Raw genomic sequence first — 22135 nt, 5'->3', positions numbered from 1 at the left:
TCCTCTGCTGCTTCATTCCTGCCATCAGCATGAATCACTTCTGACCATTTTTCCTGACACCAAAAGAAAAAAAAACAGGGGGCCAGATTCACATAGAATTGCGGCGGCGTAACGTATCGCATTTACGTTACACCGCCGCAAGTTTTACGGGCAAGTGCTTGATTCACGCGGGAACTACGGCCATACTTTAACATGGCTAGTCTAAATATAAGCCACGAAATAGCAGCCGTAACTTTACGCCGGGAAAAGCCGTCTAGCGGCGACGTAAGAGAATGCGACGACCGCGCGTACCTTCGTGGATCGCCGTAAACAGCTAATTAGCATACCCGACACGAACTCCACCCAGCGGGCGCCAAAGTATTACACCTACGATCCGAAGGCGTACAAAGCCGTACGCCTGGCGGATCGAAGCCAGAAGCCGTCGTATCTTGGTTTGAGAATTCAAACTAAAGATACGACGCAGCAAATTTGAAAGTACGCCGGCGTATCAGCAGATACGCCGGCGTACTTTTTCTGTGAATCTGGCCCATAAAGTCTCACATGGTGTTAACCATTGGGAGATGATTCAAAAATGAGTCACCCGATTGTATCTAACCCCCCTACCAATTGGCTAAATTTTCCACATCTCCTCTATGTTGGAGGGGCTGTAGGCAACTTATACCATATATGCTGGGCCTGTAAGCACCTAAAAAGTTTGAGGAAGATGATTTTTAGACTCCTGTCTTCAATCACAATAATTCTAGTACAACTTAACCCCGCTTAGCGGTTTTAGCCCACGCTCACTCTGAAAGCGGAAATGAAATTGTGCAAGTTCAGCTGAACTCGCAAAAATGTTATTCCCGCATATAATTTCCGACTTCGGGGGCGATTTCAGAGACATCTGTGCAGGGTGCAGGTTGCTGCATGGAAATTGCACCCCAAAGTCGCCAAAAATAGTACAGCAACTACTTTTGGGAATTGCTGCGGCGCCGCCAATTCGGACAGTGTCATTACCGGCAATTGCCGCCAATTTGACATGTCAAATCGCATGCCAAATTGCTCCAATGCAAATCTAGACTTAAACCTGTAAATTAAAGGTACCCTGCCACATTTTGTACTATAGTAGCTCAGGTACTCTTAGCGGCGAGAACTGTTATAGCAAGACACTGGAAGGAAAACCAAGCCCCGAACCTATCCGAGGTCATGGCCCTTGGTAAGATTAATTTCTCCTACAAATGATTTATATCTCCTAAATCTAGTCGTGGAGTGTCCTTTGGCAAGGAGTGGAAACCGTGGATAGATTGGTGTAATACCAAATCTACTGCCTGCTAACACACGTTAAGTAATGACTCTTGACAACAGATTTGTATGTAATGAGACTTTTGTGTGGAAGTTGCAGATTGACTCGGGTGACATTGACTCTGAATTCTGTTGTGTACTACCAATTGTCTGCGTTTTAACCATTGGCACTGGGCTACCACTCCTTATTTTGTTATTCCCATATGTTGACCTGCAAGGCAGAAATTCTAAATGCGGATGCCCAATACTTCTTGTAATCTGTTACTTTTCTTTGCATTGCATTAAAATAAATAGAAAAAATCATGTGTAGACAGCAGGGTAGACAGTGAGGCAAAATCACAAAGGTACACACAGCAATAAAAAAATAAAAACTGTAGAGCCGAAACAACTAATCGATTAATCGACAATTAATCGATTACAATGTCCATAATCGATTACAATTTTCATAATCGATTAATTGGCCAGTAACATAATGGGGGTTAAATCAACTAAAATTAGCCCTTTATAGTACAAAAAAGCAAATTGCTACTGTAAATATTACTTTCTCTGTCCCACAGTAAAAAAATGAACCCCTTACAGTAGTGATTATTTGCTCTTTTTGTACTTATTTTAGTTTTTTTAACCCCATTATGTTACTAATGGGTCACACCTCTGTTTTTGGTGCTTTCTGCAGAAACACACTACAGTTCATTTACATGTTTTCCTATGGGACACGTTCACATCCATGATTTTTTTTCAGCTGCTGCGCATTTGGAAAGGACAAGGACTTTTTAACGCAAAACGGTGCTATTTTGCTTTTTTTGGTTCAATATACTTCAATGGAGAAGCTGCAGAAAAGAATGCTATGTTTTTTTTGTGGCAATTTGTGTTTTGTAATCTGCCCAACAACAAATTGGGCCAATTTTTTTTTTTAATTATTTTTTTTTTTTTTTTTTTATAAGGCTATTATCCGATTAATCGAAACAATAATCGGCCAACTAATCGATTATGAAAATAATCGTTAGTTGCAGCCCTAAAAAACTGACAGGGGTTCCAGAACTGTTGGCTAGAGTTTCACACACTGGGCCGGATTCAGAAAGAGATACGACGGCGTATCTCCTGATACGCCGTCGTATCTCTGAGTTCGGCCGGTCGTATCTATGCGACTGATTCAGAGAATCAGTTACGCATAGATATCCCTAAGATCCGCCAGGTGTAAGTGTCTTACACCATCGGATCTTAGGCTGCAATTTCAGGCTGGCCGCTAGGTGGCGCTTCCATATTTTTTACGCAAGGATTATGCAAATTAGTATTTACGCCGATTCAGAAACGAACGACCGCCCGGCAGTTTTTTTTACGTCATTTGCGTTCAGCTTTTTCCGCCGTATAGTTACCCCTGCTATATGAGGGATAGCTAATGTTAAGTATGGCCATTGTTCCCGCGCCGAGTTTTGAATTTTTTACGTTGTTTACGTAAGTCGTTCGCGAATACGACTGGACGTAATTTACGTTCACGACAAAACCAATGACGTCCTTGCGACGTCATTTAGAGCAATGCACTCTGGGATATTTTACGGATGCGCCGTTCCAAAAAAAAAGTAAAAAAACGGGGAGTCAAGACACATTTAAATAAAACACGCCCCCTACATCCCCATTTGAATTACGCGGCCTTACGCTGCAACACTGGAAAGGGGGGGGGGGGCTATGCATACGCATAGGTGGGACTTTGAGTGAAGCACATGTCTGTGCTTCCATCCCTAGTGCAAATATAGAACAAGGAGGTTGGGACTTTAAATGAAGTTCACGACAGGATGTGTTAGACAGGCTGTATAGACGCAGCCTATAAATACCCCCTGATCCTGGCGTGCTTGCCGCTCATTGGTACACACCGACGTCAAGCTAATGCCCGGCTTGCGTGACGTCGGTGTGCACCAATGAGCATCAATCATGCTCCTGATTCTATGCTTAAGTCACTGTAGACTAAAATATTATCTAACCCTCCAGATTTGGAAGCATCAGCCCCTGATGAGTACACTACAGCACGAAACGCGTCGGGCCATTCAAGGATGCCACTCCACTCCATATCTGAGTCAATAGCCACTTTTATCTACAATTTCTACCTCAGGTCTTTTAATCGCACTGTGTCATTCAAGGAAACTGGTGTGCTTATCCCCCACTCATGGGAAGCTGTTTGTTGTTTTTCATACTGTATTGTAATAATTTTTGATGGCATTGTATGTCCCTGTGTCCATGGTTCATATGTATACCCATATGTCATGAAGTTCCTGGTTGACATCACCATGTATCTTTATTGTCCTCTACTGTTATGTTTACATGCTCAGCCCCTATGACTCTGTGAGTATATCACACTTTGTTTTGCATGTTAATAAACATGTTTTCCTTTTTGTACTCCCACCCTGTCGTGAACTTCATTTAAAGTCCCAACCTCCTTGTTCTATATACGCCGCAACACATACGTTACGCCGCCGTAACTAAGGGCGCAAGTTCTTTCTGAAAAGAACTCGCACCCAAAGTTAGAGCGGCGTAACGTATCTCAGATACGTTACGCCGGGCGGACAGATACGCCAATGTATCTGAAAATAGCCCACTCTGACCATAAATCACTCATTTGGAAGTCATGCCTAACAGACGCCTGAAAATGGCAAAGATGCAGTCTGTGTAGCATGCAAAAATAACATGTCTCAAATCTGTCAGTTGCTATTCTGGAAACCTACCTTGATATTTATTCTACAATAGGAAGGTAATCTTGTCTCACAGGAAATTTAAAATTTTCATTTTATGTATGTGGTGCCACTAAACTGTTCATGTACACTGTGCTCCTTTGAAAGCCTTTTCTCCTTACAGGAGAAAAGCTGATTTTAAAAGAGTGTGGTAAAGGCTGCATTTTTCACAAGTCTTTATGTGCATTTAAGAAATAAAAACAAAAAATATCTGCACTGATCAATAAATAAATGATAGCGTTAATAATAGCAACACAGCTTCTGACACAAATCTCCTGGCAAAAAGACAAAATCACAAAGTGCAGCACACAGAAATAAGAAAAAGTCCCAATGTTGAGAAAATATGACATCTCTATAAAAACAGTCTAATATGTGTAGATACACACAAAGGAAAGTGCTGGGAAGAATCCGTCACCAAGAAGGAAAGGTTCACACTGACTCTTACCCCAATGAGTGGACCACTTAATCAAAAATCAAAAGCTATCGAACACACTTGAAAATTCCTCCACTTAGATTTTACCATACACATGGGGAGATAGATTGCATGAACACCAATAGGATCACATCAGAACGTCATGTAAATAAGTATAAAAAAACGTCATTGTGCTGTATTACTGACAAGTACATTTATTAAGAATACAGCAAAGGCCAGACTACTCACAAACAACGCAGTAATCCAATAAAAACGATCAATGTTTCCATCCATTGTTATGGCCGGCTAACATCAGGGGCATGGCTACATATACAAGAGTTGCCATATATATAGCAACTCTTGTATACATGGCCATGCCCCTGATGACGTCTGGTTTACGACGAAACTCAGTGTGAGGGGTTGGAGTACGTGACGTTGCAAAGCTTGACAGCCAGAGTCTTTATTTACATGGCTCTGGTTTGGCTACATCTTGACAATGCAGTTCAGATCAGCCATCAATCTTCAGGAGGGATGTGAAGAAAACTAATAAGGGGGCTGGAGGACCTCAGTTATGAGACACGACTTCAAAAATTAAATGTATTCTCCTTGGAGAAGAAATGCTTAAAAGGGGATATAATTGCAAAATATGAATCTTTAAATGGTGACTATCACTGGGAGAAAAATTTATAATTTAAGGTCCTTGAAGACACGGCCACACAATGACGTTATGCAAGAGGTTCAAATGGTAAAATGCGTAAGGGGTTCTTTAATATTTATTTTTATTCAATAGGGGGTAGGTATTTTAATAAGAGGGAAGGGCGTAAAAGATAGATGTTTTAGGGGTGGGGAGAAAAAAATAGGAAAAAGGCGTGGGAACAAGGGCAGGTAGGCAAGGTGGCCGAAATGTCAGGTTTTGAAAGGCAAAGCAGGCTTTTCAGAGAGTAGGTCTTTGGTATTCTCAGATGGTAAAAGAAGAAGGTAAACTCATTTCAATAAAACCATGTGGCGTTTAACCACTTGCCAACCTGCCACTGTCATACTGCGGCAGGTCGGCACGATCCCATGAGCAGTCATAGCTGTACGTGGGCTCCTTTAAGCGGTGGTGCACTGCGGAGATGCCGATGCTCGTGCGACCACCGGTGATCATGTGCACGAGAGGCAAAACAGGGACGTGTGTGTGTAAAGGTAATCACCAGCAGAAAAGTAGATCTAATGAAGACTTCTGGAAGTGGATGATCAACTCGAAGCTCTGTCTGTTTAACGTTGGCAGCCAGTGAATGGGAAGAACAATCCTTCAACACAATTTGGACATCCTAAGAGCAAAGCTAAACCAAGACAGAGCACAGCACTTTGTTAAGACCTGAAGAGCCATGGACAGGTCAAAGAGAAGAAGAATAAACTAAAAGTGATGCTTAATGACTGCAAGAGGCTGTGTTGTGAGGGAACGGTAAGGATGAGCAAATAGGCATCCTGGAAGCCCCTAGCAGATCCCCCTAATGGAGGGAGGCTTAACAAACCTGGCCAATTCCATGATGAACTTCTGAAACCGAAGGAAGATGTTCAGGAAATCTGTGCAGCTCACAGATTCACTAGTTGTAGTGGGGAAGACTGCAGAACAGGGGAGGTGAAGGCAAGCAAATCACCGACCTGTATACCTCAGAGATTACATTTTTCTAACCCGACAATAAGGGATAACCCACACGCAGGTGGTTGCGAAAGACAACAAACATCCCCTCACTTGAAAGTTGTAGGGCTGCCCTGTCACTGCAAGGTGAGTTCAAAGCCAAACTTGTGTGTTGTTATTCACCAAATATGGTCTTGATCTGGAATTCATTGGCCACTTTATGTACAAACTGAAGCATGTACCTATCATTTTAGAGCATTGTTTTTTTGCCACTTTTAAAGTAGTACATTGTACTGGTGCACAGCTTCACAAGTTTTAGGCAAGTCCCAAGCAGGGTATTGAGAGGATTTGTGTATTTTTAATGTAGCCATTTTAAATCGCTTTTAGCCCAGGTTCACACTACTGCGATCACAGACATTGCATGCGATTTGCACCCGCAAGGCCGATCACAAGCGATGTCTCTGAGATGCAAGTTCAGCCATACAATTGTATGGCTGAACTCGCATTAGGTTTGCAGGAAAATAAGTGCAGGGACTTTTTTCCCCCACACTGAAATCGGATTGAATGGGTGTTCTCACCTATGAGATCCGATTCATGTGCAAGTTCACAGTTTTCACTGCGATCTATGAACCGATCTGGTGGTGTCATTAACAATGTAATGACACCCAGTGTGAACTGCCTGTGGGAGAGGAGGGATGCGGGAAGTAGCGATGTAATCACGCAGGTTCCCGCATCGCATCAGTGTGAACCTAGGGTAAAAAACCCTTCCTCCTCTGAAAGATATTCTTTAAAAAACGAATTTTGCATTAGTACATGTCCCCCCATGGCAGTGCCCAGTAATTTGTGCCCTTAAGGCTGCATTCACCCCTGAGCGTATCATTTTCAGGTGTTTTTGCACAGGCGTTTTGAGGTCCAAAGGTAATGTAAAAAGCAGTAAAATGCATGTAATCTGCCTAAAAAGAAGCCCATGTACTTTTTTGAGCTTCAGGTTTTTTACTTCAGGCGACAGAACGCTCAGATGTGATCAGGGGCCATTTAAATGAATTGGATTTTGCTTGTTGGGCGTTTTGGACATTTAGAAATTAGCATTTTACAAGCGTTTTACAAGCTGAAAACGCTCAGGTGTGAATGCAGCCTTACTGAAAGGCTTGCAAGCTGGCCTTGAAAAGTCCAGAAAAAAAAATTACCAAAATTCACCCCTCATAGACGTCAATAGAGTTCAACGTTATGTTATGTATGGCACACTCCGCATTTATTTTTGAGGAATATGTTTGGCTTTCATAGTGATCACATGATCAGAAACCATGCTCCGGGTTGTTGTGACCTGACAAGGCAGATGTGGATAATGCAATGGGAAAACTCAAATGTGAGCGGGAATACAACAAAATATATGAGCAGATAATGAAAAGCACAACAGACTGCCCATAAACCAATATCAATTTTGGGAAGTGCTGACCATTAGCTTGAATATCTCATAATATAACACGTACCATTTGAAGATCTTGATGCACAAGTTGTTGCAGAGCACGTGTAAAGGCAGCTGTGCTTTCATCTACTTTTACTCTACAAGACAAAATAAAGTTAAAAGTTATTAGAATACTACACAACAGTTTGAAGAACACAGATACAAGTATGTAAAACCAAGAACAAAAATGTAATATACTCCAAATTACCAGTCCTTTTGCATAATGCCTACACTTCCTTTTTTTTTCCACCTGGTGATCCTTCCACTAACACACTTTCTGTTCTAGGCCAACAACATTCACTTACTATACAGTGTTTAAGGGTCCTTTCACATGGGCGATCCGATCATGTTGGCCTGCCAACTTTTCAGGCAGATCTGGTTAGAAGGTCCATGCACTCCTATGGATCAGCAGGTGTAAACATACTCTTGTCTGTTTGCACCCGCCTACCACTGGGTCCAATCAGGCCTGCTAAAAATAAACGGAGGACTGCATCTTCTTCTGTTTGGGTGGACTGGATTGAAGGCAGAAGATGCTGCCAGTACCGCCATCCGGAATGCCACTAGTACCGACATCGTTACCGCTACATAGAGGCTCACTACTGGTACAGCCACCAGCACCACCACCCATATTGCCACCATTAATACCACCATTGGTACCACCTCACAGGCCTGCCACCACTACCACCAGCAGTACCATTACACAGACATGCCTCTGTCATAATGCCTCAAAGGGTTTACACACCTGAGCAGGCATATGCCATTCTTACTATATCGGAAGATGAGAACAGCGGGGAGCTCCTATCATCCGATTCTGGTTCGGAATACAAGCCAGTGGAGGATAGTGGATCAGAGTCCGAGTCAGTGGAGGAAACCACCCCTCCCAAAAGAATAAGGAGATCAGGACCAAGATCAGAAGACCTGCCCACCACCAGCAGCGCCAGACCCCAGGAAGAGGAGCCCAGTAGAAGTACTGGAATTACACAGCCTACCCGAAGAATCCAGCCCCAGTCCTACCTTCCCGATGCCCTGGCAAACCCCTTTATGGATGCCTGCCCACTCAGGATCTGCTATAATTCCCCCCATTCACCACACAGCAAGGTGTGCAGCCCAACACTACAAATTTTTTTCCAATTAGATTATTTTCCCCACAAGATTTGCTGCAGAATATGGTGGACCAAACCAATCTGTATGCCGATATATTCTGCTGTCATTGTTCAGGACATGATACAACATGATTATGCGTTTCTACACTTCAATGACTTCAATTCGTAGTGCCCTCTTCAAGATCATACCAACCACGACAAATTGTACAAGATATGCCCCCTAATCAATTCCATTTCCCAGCGATTTACTGAATTTTTTTATCCCAGACCAAAACATTTTGTGTGGACGAGTACCTTATACACTGCACTTCAAGCAGTATATACCAAGTAAGAGAGCCAGGTATGATTTGAAATTCAATAAATTGTGTGATCGAGCCACTGGATATGTGTTCACATTTCGTATTCATGAGGGCAAAGACTCCCAGCTCCAGCCCGTGATTGCCCCACATATAATGGAACCAGTGGGAATATTGTCTGGGAGCTGGCATACCCCCTGTTCGATAAATTAAACCACTTATATGTCGACAACTATTATACCTGCATGCCCCTTTTTCGTCACATTTACAGTAAACAACCCCCGGCCTGTGGTACCTTAAAAAAAAAAAAAAACGGAAGGACTTTTCATAAAATCTGTCAACAAAAAAATTTGTTTGTCTGCTACCAAAAAGAAACTCAAAACCAACAAATCACCTACATCAAGTATATTAAAGAAATCGTCACTGCCCTGATTTACCAACAAGGTCCCACCCCAGGAAGCAACACTTTCCCTATAGCATTCCCCCAACAGAATATGGAGGAAGACGCCAAAAGAAATGCTGTGTATGCAGCAGAGGAGGAGTAGGAAGAGATGCCAGCTATTATTCTCCCCAATGTCCCTCCCACCCTGGCCTGTGCATCGGAGACTGCTTCAAAAATTATCACACATGCATCAGATATTAGTTCCCCTTATTATTAACAGACTGCCATTTCCCCATTTCAAATACCTGTGTGGATCATTTGCCTGCTACCATGTTACTACCTTCCATGTCAATTAACAGACACTGGCCTGTTTACCGACAATGTCTTTGCCCGTCGATTTAAACCACGTTTCCGACTTCCACATGCACCAACCTCGGCCTGTTAATCGACCATGTTTTTGCCTGCAACTTGGACTGATCTTTTGTTCTACTTTAGTACACAGGGGTCTCGCATATGTGAGGGGCTTCAGAATAGCGTTCTGAATAGAGAAAACCAGCTTTTCATTTTCTGTGCTCAAGAACAGGGTCTGGTTGTCTGGAGACCTCAAAGAGATTTGGATGTCTCCCTGGCCCTAAGCTTAATGGTCCTTCCTGCTGCCTGGACCAATACTAAGACTGTGCTGACCATATTGCTGCCTGTAATGACCCAGGACATTATGGACCATGTTTCTATCTGCTGCTTGGACCAATACTTTGGCTGTGTTGACCATACATCTCTCTGCTGCCTCTACTGACTATGGACAGCATTTCTGCCTGGACACCTCTGCCTGCTACCTGGACCAATGCTTTGGCTATGCTAACAGTACCTCTGCCTGTATGAACTATGGACAGTATTCCTGCCTGCTGCCTGGACCGATGCTCTCCTCTGTGGACCACTGCACTTCTAAAACCTGTTAATCTTTTGTTATTTGTTATGTACCTGCTATGTGTTAGAAATATGAAGGTCCTTCAAAAATGTGATCGGTAGTCAGAAAATGATATGTGTAATTTATACTGCTAGAATGCCTGGAGGTGCTACTTGGATGTTGGGCCTCTGTATGTGGCCAGGCTGTGTAAAAGTCTCAAACATGTGGTATCGTCATACTCAGGAGGAGCAGCAGAATGTATTTTGGGGTGTCATTTTTGCTACGTGCTTGCTATGTGTTAGAAATATCTTATAAATGTTGTAACGGAATGGCCCGTGATACCTAGAGACTTTTGAAGGATGCGGGGTACTCCTGTGCCAGCTTCACTAATGACTCTTGGGTCTGGGGTGATCCTATGTCCAATAGGGGCATAGGATGACTGAGAAATTATATCTCGGATTACATGAGATGGGACAGTAATGATAATTCATGTATTGCAGGATATCTTGAAATATTACAGGTGGTTAATTCTGACCCCAACAGCAGAGTGACTCATTCATGTGGGGACACATAGACTGTTAAGGTGCTAATTAAGTCTACCTGGCAGTAGTGATAAAAGCTTGCTGTGTTTGAATTCTATTGTGTTAATTAACCACTTCCAGACCTTAGGTGTTTTTCAGATTCGGTGTTTGCAAGACTAAAACATTTTTTCCTGATAGAAAATTACTTAAAACCCCCAAACATTATATATTTTTTTTTCTAACACCCTAGAGAATAAAATAGTGGTCATTCCAATACTTTTTGTCACACCGTATTTGCGCAGCGGTCTTACAAGCGCACTTTTTTTGGAAAAAATTCACTTTTTTGAATTAAAAAATAAGACAACAATAAATTTGGCCCAATTGTTTTATATATTTTGAAAGATAATGTTACGCCGAGTAAAATGATGCCCAACATGTCACGCTTAAAAATTGCGCCCGCTCGTGGCATGGCGTCAAACTTTTACCCTTAAAAATCTTGATAGGCGACGTTTAAAAAATTCTACAGGTTGCATTTTTTGAGTTACAGAGTAGGCCTAAGGCTAAAATTATTGCTCTCGCTCTAACGATCGCGGCGATACCTCACTTGTGTGGTTTGAATACCGTTTTCATATGTCGGCGCTACTCGCGTATGCGTTCGCTTCTACGCGCGAGCTCGTCGGGACGGGGCGCTTTAAAAAAATTTTTTTTTGCTTTTCGCATTTATTTTTATTTATTTTAGAATTTTTAACACTGAAAAAAAAAAAAAAAATTATCACTTTTATTCCTATTACAAGGAATGTAAACATCCCTTGTAATAGAAAAAAGCATGACAGGTCCTCTTAAATATGAGATCTGGGGTCAAAAAGACCTCAGATCTCATATTTGGGCTTAAATGCAAAAAATAGAAAAAAAATAAAAAATGTCATTTTTTCAAATGACCAAAAAAAAATTTTGTCTCTTTAAGAGGCTGGGCGGGACTGACGTTTTGACGTCACTTCCGCCCAGCCGAGCTATGGGGACGGGCAAAGGAGATTTTTCCTTCAGTCTCGTCCCCGCTCACCAGCCGACAGCATCCGATCGCCTCCGCCGCTACCGACGGCTCCGGTAAGTGGCGGAGGGCGCGGGAGAGCGGCGGGAGGCCCCTCTCCCGCCACCGATAACGGCGATCTCGCGGTGAATCCGCCGCGGAGACCGCCATTATCGGATTCCAGACCGCGCACACTAAAGATGGATACCTCGGTTGTGACAGCAGCTGCTGCCGTTACCGAGATATCCGTCTTTAAAAATAGGACGTACATCGTCGTGCGCAGGTCTGGAAGTGGTTAAGTCTGGCTCCTAAGATATTTCATTGTGCTATGCTAACTAACCCTGTATTGTGTGAAAGTTCTATTGATGCTAATATGTGTTGTGAGTTAACACACTCTAAAAGTCATGATGTCTGCCATGTCAGCTATAGTAATTGATTCATGTATAGTCGGTGCCAGAAAGTCTGTCTAAGATGTGGATTGAGGGGGTCTCGTTAAGCACCCATTGTGTGATGTTGTGGGTGGAGTGAGTCATTGTCCAGATTTGGTTTCTAAATGTATATAACCAGCTGAGTTTACCATTAAAGTGTTCTTCCGTTTGGAACCAGAGAACAGAGCTGTCTCGTTATCCTGGGGAATGGAATGGGTCGTGTCTGCTGGATTGTGAAGTGTCAGATAAGCTGTCTTGGGTTGGTGGAATGGAATATCGTAAACAGTTTTAACCCTTGACCGTTCCAAATGTGTTTTCATTTCTTTCCCAAATTTTCCAAAAACTTCTGGAAAAAAAATGAACTGCTCAAAAGACTCATTTTGTCTCGTATATTATACGTTGGGGTTTGCTTTCCAAAATTGGATAATTTTGTGGGCAATTCTTTTGTCCTGGTGCTACAGGGCCTTCAAAAGTGTAATAGGTGGTTGAGAAATGAGATGTGCAATTTATGCTCGTAGAACGTCTGACGGTGCTACTTCAATGTTGGACCTCTGTATGTGGGCAGGCTATGTAAAAGTCTCACACATGTGGTATCACCACATTCAGGAGGAGTAGCAGAATGAATTTTGGGGTGTAGTTGCAATTATGCATATGCTGTGTGAGAGAAATAACCTGTTAATACGACAAGTTTGTGTAAAAAAAAAAAAAATCTTAATTTTCCCAAGAATTGTGGGAAAAAATTACAACTTCAAAAAACTAACCATGCCTCTTAGTAAATACCTTGGTTTGTCTACTTTCCAAAAAGGGGTATTTGTACATTCCTGGCTTGTTAAAGGAGTTGTAAAGGAAAAAAAAATTGCCTAAAATGAATAACTGCAAGGTAGACAGACAGAATAATGTAATGATTCTGTTAAAAAAAATAGTAAATACCTATTAAATTCCTTCATCTATATCATCTCCGGCGTTCTAGTTTCTGTTCTCTCATTCACTTCCTGGTTTGTGGCGCTCGTTCGTGTAAGAACTACATTTCCCAGTATGCATTGCGGCACGCCCAGTAATTCACACCTCCTTGAAGTCTCTAACACGTAGAGAGCATCCTGCCGCACAGATGTAGTTCCCAGGAGGGGGTGGGCACGTCACTGACCACCGCAGTAAAGCCTCCCTTCATGGTGGTGAGTAAAAATCAGACAAGCAGGAAGTGAACAGAACAGAGAAGAAATAGAGCAACTTCTGAGCAAAAGCGAACAAAGAGGAAGTGAAAAAAGGAATGTCTGCATGTAAAGGATGCTTATTATGAAAAAAACAATTTTTCCTTTACAACCCCTTTAACCTCCCTGGCGGTATGATTCTGTCAGAAAAAACATGCTAAAAGCGGTACCATTATTTGCAAGGAAATTTGGCGTTTTATATTGTAGGTCTGTAATTTTTAGAAATAACTCACTTAAATCTGACCAAACAAGCTTCTAATAGGCATCCCGGGTATGACATTTTTTTAAAAACAAAATTATAAATTATAATATAATAAATAATTATAAATGATTATAACAAATAATAATATAATTATAATAAAAATTATTCAATAATGTAATCAAATCAAAATCACTGAAATTTGCTCAGTTGCAGAATTGTTGCTGTCATTATTTTTTTTTTTTTATGACAAATTTCCCCACAAATCGCTATCGCACAATTCTGCAAGTGATTATAATTTATTATCGCTGTTTTTTAGCTGATCTAAAACTATTTTTGACATAAAGGGACACTTTTGGTTGCTATGGACAATCTACAGTTTGCAGGGAGAAAGAAACGTTTTTATTATATAAAATGACATGCATGACACAGGACAGACCACTAGGGACAGGGGGGGTGTGTTTTTTTTACATACAGTACTGTAATCTATAAGATTACAGTATACTGTATGTAAGGTGTTTGTTTACGTTTTTGAATTTGGCGCCGTTCTCCGTCCCCGTGCGTCGTAACGTCGCAGGGAACGGAGATCGGCGTCACACGGAGGCACTGTGTGAATCGAGCGAGGTCCCACTCGCTCACACAGCGCGGTGGCATCGCTGGATCCAGGGACAAGGTAAGTAACTTGTGCCTGTGGATCTAGCGAGGCAAGCCCGAGTCTGACACGGGGTTTCCGCTCGCAGCAGGAAAATCTAACCCCGTGTCAGACTCGGGAAGACCGCCAGGCAGGTTAATGTCCCAAGAAATTAGATCGACCTTCAGTACATCAGGTGTGATCAATTTTCAGTGATTGTCACCATAGCTTGTAGACTTTATAACTCTCACACAGACTAAATAATATCCACTAATTTGGGCTATTTTTACAAAAGATGTGTAGCAGTATAAATGTTGGCCCAAATTTATGAAGAAAAATTTAATTTTTGCAAAATTTTACAATAGAAAGTATAAAAAAAGATTTTTCCCGCTTATACCGCAAAAAATAAAAAACAAACAGTGGTGATTAAATACCACCACAAGAAAGCTCTATTTATGAGACATTTTTTTATAAAAATGTTGTTTGGATACAGTGTAGCATGACTGAGTAATTGTCATTCAAAGTGTGAGAGCGCTGAAAGCTGGTCTGCATTGGTCCAGGTAGCAGGCAGAGGTGCATAAGTGCCTGGTATTGAAATGGTCAATGCCGCGTACACACGGTCGTTTTTTGTGATGAAATAAAACGACGTTTTTAAAAACGTCATTTAAAATGATCGTGTGTGGGCTTCACATAGTTTTTTGTCTTAAAAAAAACGACCAAAAAAAAAATTCGAACATGCTTCAATTTTTTATGTAATTTTTCAAAATGTCGTTTTTTGTGTCATAAAAAATGATCGTGTGTGGGCTAAAACCCGCGCATGCTCAGAAGCAAGTTATGAGACGGGAGCTTGAATGGAACAGAGTGCCGTCGTACGTGTTGTACGTAACCGCGCTTTTCAGAAAACCATGGTGTGTGGGCAACGTCGGTTTTTATGATGAAGTTAGAAAAACGTTGTTTTTTTCCATGATGAAAAACGTCGTTTTTTTTTTCATCAAAAAACGACCGTGTGTACGCGGCATTAGAGAAGAGTTGCCCTTATATATTGCTGCCAGAACATCAGATAGTGTAGGCTCCGGTTATTCCTCATGAGTAAGTGGCAATTGGGGAGCCCCATCTGCCTCCTCCCTGTGGATGTTAACTTCAATCAGAGAAACTGCATGCCACTCAATCACCAGGTCCTCTGTCAGAGTCATCAGCAGCTTTGTTCAAGTTGTCTAGCAGGGGTGCGGCAAAGCATTCAAGGCAAGCCACCGTGTCTTTTTGTCTCGCTGTGGCTTTACAGATGAAAGAAGTCAGGTCCTCTTTCATCCTGGTTATAATAAGCACGGAGAAATACACCTAAGATGGAATGCTGAATAGTGTCTGGAGGTACAGGTTTCACACTGGCTCTAGCCGGAAACTTGTGGAACGCATGCTGGCTCCGATACTTGCCAAGCAGAGCGGCAGCATTTCCCTACAGTCTATGCCTATATTTTAGTGCCAATGTTTATGGCACCAACAAATGTGAGAGTTAAATATATTGTTTTTGAGTGGAGTATTCTTGGGTATGTGAAGGCGTAAGGAGTGGTATCATAAATGATGACATACTGAGCTTTTTGTGATTTTTATCTGAAGGTCCATCTCCTTTGGTGAGTTTCATCTGCCCCGAGGGGTGTTTATACATTTCAGCACTAAAATTTGAGTTTTAGGATGGAGCATTATTTGAACATTTTATTCAGGGTGGAGCCAAACAAACCTTTCACTGGAATCAGAGTTTTTTTTTTTTTTTATCATATCATTTTTTTACATAATGTATAAAGGATTAATTGAACAACTCATTTAGAGAGGGGGGTCATCCTGAAACTCATATGATTATTTCTTCCCGTGGAATGTGATTGCACGTTACACTTTATGGACTGCGAGCACTGGATTTTTTGTAATTTTTTTTTCATTCTTCTAATTGTAATATTATTATTATTATTATTAATTGCACTGAGACACTTGTTTACATTTTTGGTGTTGCACAAAATATTGACATACTTAGAGTTAACACGGCCTAATTTTGATATCTAAGCAATTTTTGATGTCCAAAGAAGCCAGAAAGTCTCTGTGATGGAGGGAGGTGATGACAGATTTGGTGGACTTCTTCTGAACTCTTTGGGCCTGAATGAAAACATCCAGGGCTTTGAGTTATAAGTGGTGTAAGGGTGAGACAAAGGCGGGGTCAGGGCCAGGGAACAAACAACCCAGGTTGTTTCAAGCAATCAGGCTGTTTCCATTCTCCAAAGAGCACAGTTGCAAAAGCGGATGCAAGGAAAAAGTCTTTGCAGCCTTATGACACTAAAAGTACCCAAGATAAGAAATTGCACTGACAGAAGCAAGGGACGGATGATGATCCCCTAGTTTCAGAGTGGTGCACATTGCATCAATATGAGCTGAAATGGTCTTCGTTAATTTGGGAGTAATTGCTGTGGATTGTGATTCCTCCAGGGTAAATTCTTTAGTCAATTTGAACAATTCAGAAGTAGAGTTTCTGCAGACAATGGCCCAGAAGTTGCCAAAGGAACAGGTGAATCAGATATATAATCTGCTTCCAGTGTGGGAGAGCATTTGTGGCTTTTGCGATCAGAGTCAGCAAACAGTTTTGTAATCATGGTCAAAAAGTCTTGCATGAGTCAAGAGGGCAGAAGACCCAACCATTATTGATGTAACCCACCTTTTCCTGAAAAGGATGAGTGACTAACTTTAAAAGACAACATAACATGACTTCATGTTAGAGGCAATTGCAGAAAGTCTGGAAAGTCTCCCATGCAAAACCCAGTGCCCGAAGGTCATTTTCAGGCTAGCTCTGCAACATCCAGTCAAGCAGGGTCCAGATGCGGTACAGTCCAATAGTCAGGCTGAAAAGGGCCACACAGAAGAGTTGCCAGGTCAGAGAAAGCCTCCAGCACTTGTGTAGAGCAGTGTTTCCCAAACGTTTTGTTAGCCAAGGCACCCTTTCAACTTCTGCGCAATCTAAAGGCACGCCATTCTAAAATGTAAAAAACGAAACCAATAGCTTTACATAATGTAGCAGCATCCACATACATAGGATACCCCACATGACAATTGATTTATTCTTACAAAGCAAATACTTATTTGCACACCGATACAGATTAGTATTCCAGCATTTCTCTCCCTCACGCAGCAAACATGATCCTAGTGCTAATGGAGAGAGGAAGGGGAGGGGCAAACAAGGATGATGGCACCTGACAGCATCCTTATCAACCAATTACATTATTGTTTGTTAGGATGTCTGCACAGTACACAAGGTTGTAATGCTGCACAATAAAAACCTGTGGCTTTGTGTAACAAAAAACAAGACTTGATCCAGTCACTGGCTTGTTCAGTTTGTAGGCAATTTATAGACATTTTGCCAAGGCACCCAAGAAGAACCCAGAAGGCACCCCGTGTGAAAAAGTCTTAATTGAAGAAAAACATGCCATAGGTTAGTCTTTACCGCAGGAAGAGATATCCATCTGCCTAGGATAGTAGCTAAAAACTAAAACAGGCTGATAGAATGAGGAATAATATCCTGGGCTGGCCTAGAGTTTGTGTGCTAGTGTACAATTCTCCTGTAGGCTGCAGTATAACCTGAAGATTTAAAGGATATGTTACACCTGAATATGGGTGATCCTTCATGTTTTGGGACTGTCGCTGGGCAATACAGACTTTCAGATCCCTTCAAAGAATTTCTATTGGGTTCAGGTCTGGAGACTCCAGGACCTTGAGCTGCTTCTAATGGAGCCACTCCTTAGTTGCCCTGATTGTGTGTTGTGATCGTTGTCATGCTGGAAGACCCAGCCATGACCCATCTTCAATGCTCTTACTGAGGGAAGGAGGTTGCTGGCCAAGATCTTGCAATACATGGCCCCATTCATTCTCCCCTCAATACGAAGCAGTCGTCCTGTCCCCATTGCAGAAAAGCATCCCCAAAGAATGAGGTTTCCACCACCACGCTTCACGGTTGGGATGGTGTTCCTGGGGTTGTACTCATCCTTCTTCCTCCAAACACGGAGAGTGGAATTTAGACCAAAAAGCTCTATTTGTGTCTCATCAGACCACATGACCTTCTCCCATTCCTCCTCTGGATCATCCAGATGGTCATTAGCAAACTTTAGATGGGCCTGGACATGCGCTGGCTTGAGCAAACGGACCTTGCATGCGCTGCAGGATTTTAATCCATGACGGCGTAGTGTCTTACTAATGGTTTTCTATAAGACTGTGGTCCCAGCTCTCTACAGGTCACTGACCATGTCCTGCCATGTAGTTCTGGGCTGATCCCTCACCTTCCTCGTGATCATTGATGCCCCACGATGTGAGATCTTGCTTGGAGCCCCAGACCGATGGAAATTGACCGTCATCTTGATCTTCTTTAATTTTCTAATATTTGCACCAACAGTTGTGCCTTCTCAGCAAGCTGCTTGCCTATTGTTCTGTAGCCCATCCTAGCCTTGTGCAGGTCTACAATTCTATCCCTGATGTCCTTACACAGCTCTCTGGTCTTGGCCATTGTGGAGAGGCTGGAGTCTGTTTAATTGAGTGTATGGACAGGTGTGTTTTATACAGGTAACAAGTTCAAACAGGTGCAGTTATTATAGATATTAAGTGGAGAACAGGAGGAGAACAGGAGGGCTTCTTAAAGAAAAAATAACAGGTCTGTGAGAGCTGGAATTCCTACTGGTTGGTAGATGATCAAATACTTGCAAAAAAAAATGCAAATTAATTATTAAAAAATCATACAATGTGATTTTCTGGATTTTTGTTTTAGATTCTGCCTCTCATAGTAAAAGATATAAATACAAAAGATGGGGGTGGTGGCGCTGTCTGTTGTGTTCCCTGTGTGACCAGGGTGTGAACCTGTGAACACAGCTCCGATACTTGCCAAGCAGAGCGGCAGCATTTCCCTACAGTCTATGCCTATATTTTAGTGCCAATGTTTATGGCACCAACAAATGTGAGAGTTAAATATATTGTTTTTGAGTGGAGTATTCTTGGGTATGTGAAGGCGTAAGGAGTGGTATCATAAATGATGACATACTGAGCTTTTTGTGATTTTTATCTGAAGGTCCATCTCCTTTGGTGAGTTTCATCTGCCCCGAGGGGTGTTTATACATTTCAGCACTAAAATTTGAGTTTTAGGATGGAGCATTATTTGAACATTTTATTCAGGGTGGAGCCAAACAAACCTTTCACTGGAATCAGAGTTTTTTTTTTTTTTTATCATATCATTTTTTTACATAATGTATAAAGGATTAATTGAACAACTCATTTAGAGAGGGGGGTCATCCTGAAACTCATATGATTATTTCTTCCCGTGGAATGTGATTGCACGTTACACTTTATGGACTGCGAGCACTGGATTTTTTGTAATTTTTTTTTCATTCTTCTAATTGTAATATTATTATTATTATTATTAATTGCACTGAGACACTTGTTTACATTTTTGGTGTTGCACAAAATATTGACATACTTAGAGTTAACACGGCCTAATTTTGATATCTAAGCAATTTTTGATGTCCAAAGAAGCCAGAAAGTCTCTGTGATGGAGGGAGGTGATGACAGATTTGGTGGACTTCTTCTGAACTCTTTGGGCCTGAATGAAAACATCCAGGGCTTTGAGTTATAAGTGGTGTAAGGGTGAGACAAAGGCGGGGTCAGGGCCAGGGAACAAACAACCCAGGTTGTTTCAAGCAATCAGGCTGTTTCCATTCTCCAAAGAGCACAGTTGCAAAAGCGGATGCAAGGAAAAAGTCTTTGCAGCCTTATGACACTAAAAGTACCCAAGATAAGAAATTGCACTGACAGAAGCAAGGGACGGATGATGATCCCCTAGTTTCAGAGTGGTGCACATTGCATCAATATGAGCTGAAATGGTCTTCGTTAATTTGGGAGTAATTGCTGTGGATTGTGATTCCTCCAGGGTAAATTCTTTAGTCAATTTGAACAATTCAGAAGTAGAGTTTCTGCAGACAATGGCCCAGAAGTTGCCAAAGGAACAGGTGAATCAGATATATAATCTGCTTCCAGTGTGGGAGAGCATTTGTGGCTTTTGCGATCAGAGTCAGCAAACAGTTTTGTAATCATGGTCAAAAAGTCTTGCATGAGTCAAGAGGGCAGAAGACCCAACCATTATTGATGTAACCCACCTTTTCCTGAAAAGGATGAGTGACTAACTTTAAAAGACAACATAACATGACTTCATGTTAGAGGCAATTGCAGAAAGTCTGGAAAGTCTCCCATGCAAAACCCAGTGCCCGAAGGTCATTTTCAGGCTAGCTCTGCAACATCCAGTCAAGCAGGGTCCAGATGCGGTACAGTCCAATAGTCAGGCTGAAAAGGGCCACACAGAAGAGTTGCCAGGTCAGAGAAAGCCTCCAGCACTTGTGTAGAGCAGTGTTTCCCAAACGTTTTGTTAGCCAAGGCACCCTTTCAACTTCTGCGCAATCTAAAGGCACGCCATTCTAAAATGTAAAAAACGAAACCAATAGCTTTACATAATGTAGCAGCATCCACATACATAGGATACCCCACATGACAATTGATTTATTCTTACAAAGCAAATACTTATTTGCACACCGATACAGATTAGTATTCCAGCATTTCTCTCCCTCACGCAGCAAACATGATCCTAGTGCTAATGGAGAGAGGAAGGGGAGGGGCAAACAAGGATGATGGCACCTGACAGCATCCTTATCAACCAATTACATTATTGTTTGTTAGGATGTCTGCACAGTACACAAGGTTGTAATGCTGCACAATAAAAACCTGTGGCTTTGTGTAACAAAAAACAAGACTTGATCCAGTCACTGGCTTGTTCAGTTTGTAGGCAATTTATAGACATTTTGCCAAGGCACCCAAGAAGAACCCAGAAGGCACCCCGTGTGAAAAAGTCTTAATTGAAGAAAAACATGCCATAGGTTAGTCTTTACCGCAGGAAGAGATATCCATCTGCCTAGGATAGTAGCTAAAAACTAAAACAGGCTGATAGAATGAGGAATAATATCCTGGGCTGGCCTAGAGTTTGTGTGCTAGTGTACAATTCTCCTGTAGGCTGCAGTATAACCTGAAGATTTAAAGGATATGTTACACCTGAATATGGGTGATCCTTCATGTTTTGGGACTGTCGCTGGGCAATACAGACTTTCAGATCCCTTCAAAGAATTTCTATTGGGTTCAGGTCTGGAGACTCCAGGACCTTGAGCTGCTTCTAATGGAGCCACTCCTTAGTTGCCCTGATTGTGTGTTGTGATCGTTGTCATGCTGGAAGACCCAGCCATGACCCATCTTCAATGCTCTTACTGAGGGAAGGAGGTTGCTGGCCAAGATCTTGCAATACATGGCCCCATTCATTCTCCCCTCAATACGAAGCAGTCGTCCTGTCCCCATTGCAGAAAAGCATCCCCAAAGAATGAGGTTTCCACCACCACGCTTCACGGTTGGGATGGTGTTCCTGGGGTTGTACTCATCCTTCTTCCTCCAAACACGGAGAGTGGAATTTAGACCAAAAAGCTCTATTTGTGTCTCATCAGACCACATGACCTTCTCCCATTCCTCCTCTGGATCATCCAGATGGTCATTAGCAAACTTTAGATGGGCCTGGACATGCGCTGGCTTGAGCAAACGGACCTTGCATGCGCTGCAGGATTTTAATCCATGACGGCGTAGTGTCTTACTAATGGTTTTCTATAAGACTGTGGTCCCAGCTCTCTACAGGTCACTGACCATGTCCTGCCATGTAGTTCTGGGCTGATCCCTCACCTTCCTCGTGATCATTGATGCCCCACGATGTGAGATCTTGCTTGGAGCCCCAGACCGATGGAAATTGACCGTCATCTTGATCTTCTTTAATTTTCTAATATTTGCACCAACAGTTGTGCCTTCTCAGCAAGCTGCTTGCCTATTGTTCTGTAGCCCAT

At 42.1% G+C, this 22135-nt stretch overlaps 1 protein-coding gene across 1 annotated transcript in view; it reads right to left on the bottom strand.

Annotated features, from left to right (window-relative positions):
• Positions 1-22135, bottom strand: part of PIWIL4 (piwi like RNA-mediated gene silencing 4) — a 356967-nt gene that overhangs the window by 76296 nt on the left and 258536 nt on the right. The window contains exon 14 of the mRNA XM_040340167.1: positions 7525-7597. Coding sequence (XP_040196101.1) covers positions 7525-7597 — 73 coding nt within the window. The remainder of the gene's footprint in view (positions 1-7524; positions 7598-22135) is intronic.

Source organism: Rana temporaria, chromosome 2, assembly GCF_905171775.1.
Source record: "Rana temporaria chromosome 2, aRanTem1.1, whole genome shotgun sequence".
NCBI lineage: Eukaryota > Metazoa > Chordata > Amphibia > Anura > Ranidae > Rana > Rana temporaria.
Note: the sequence above shows the minus strand (reverse complement) of the source record. Positions and strands in the feature narration are given on the sequence as shown.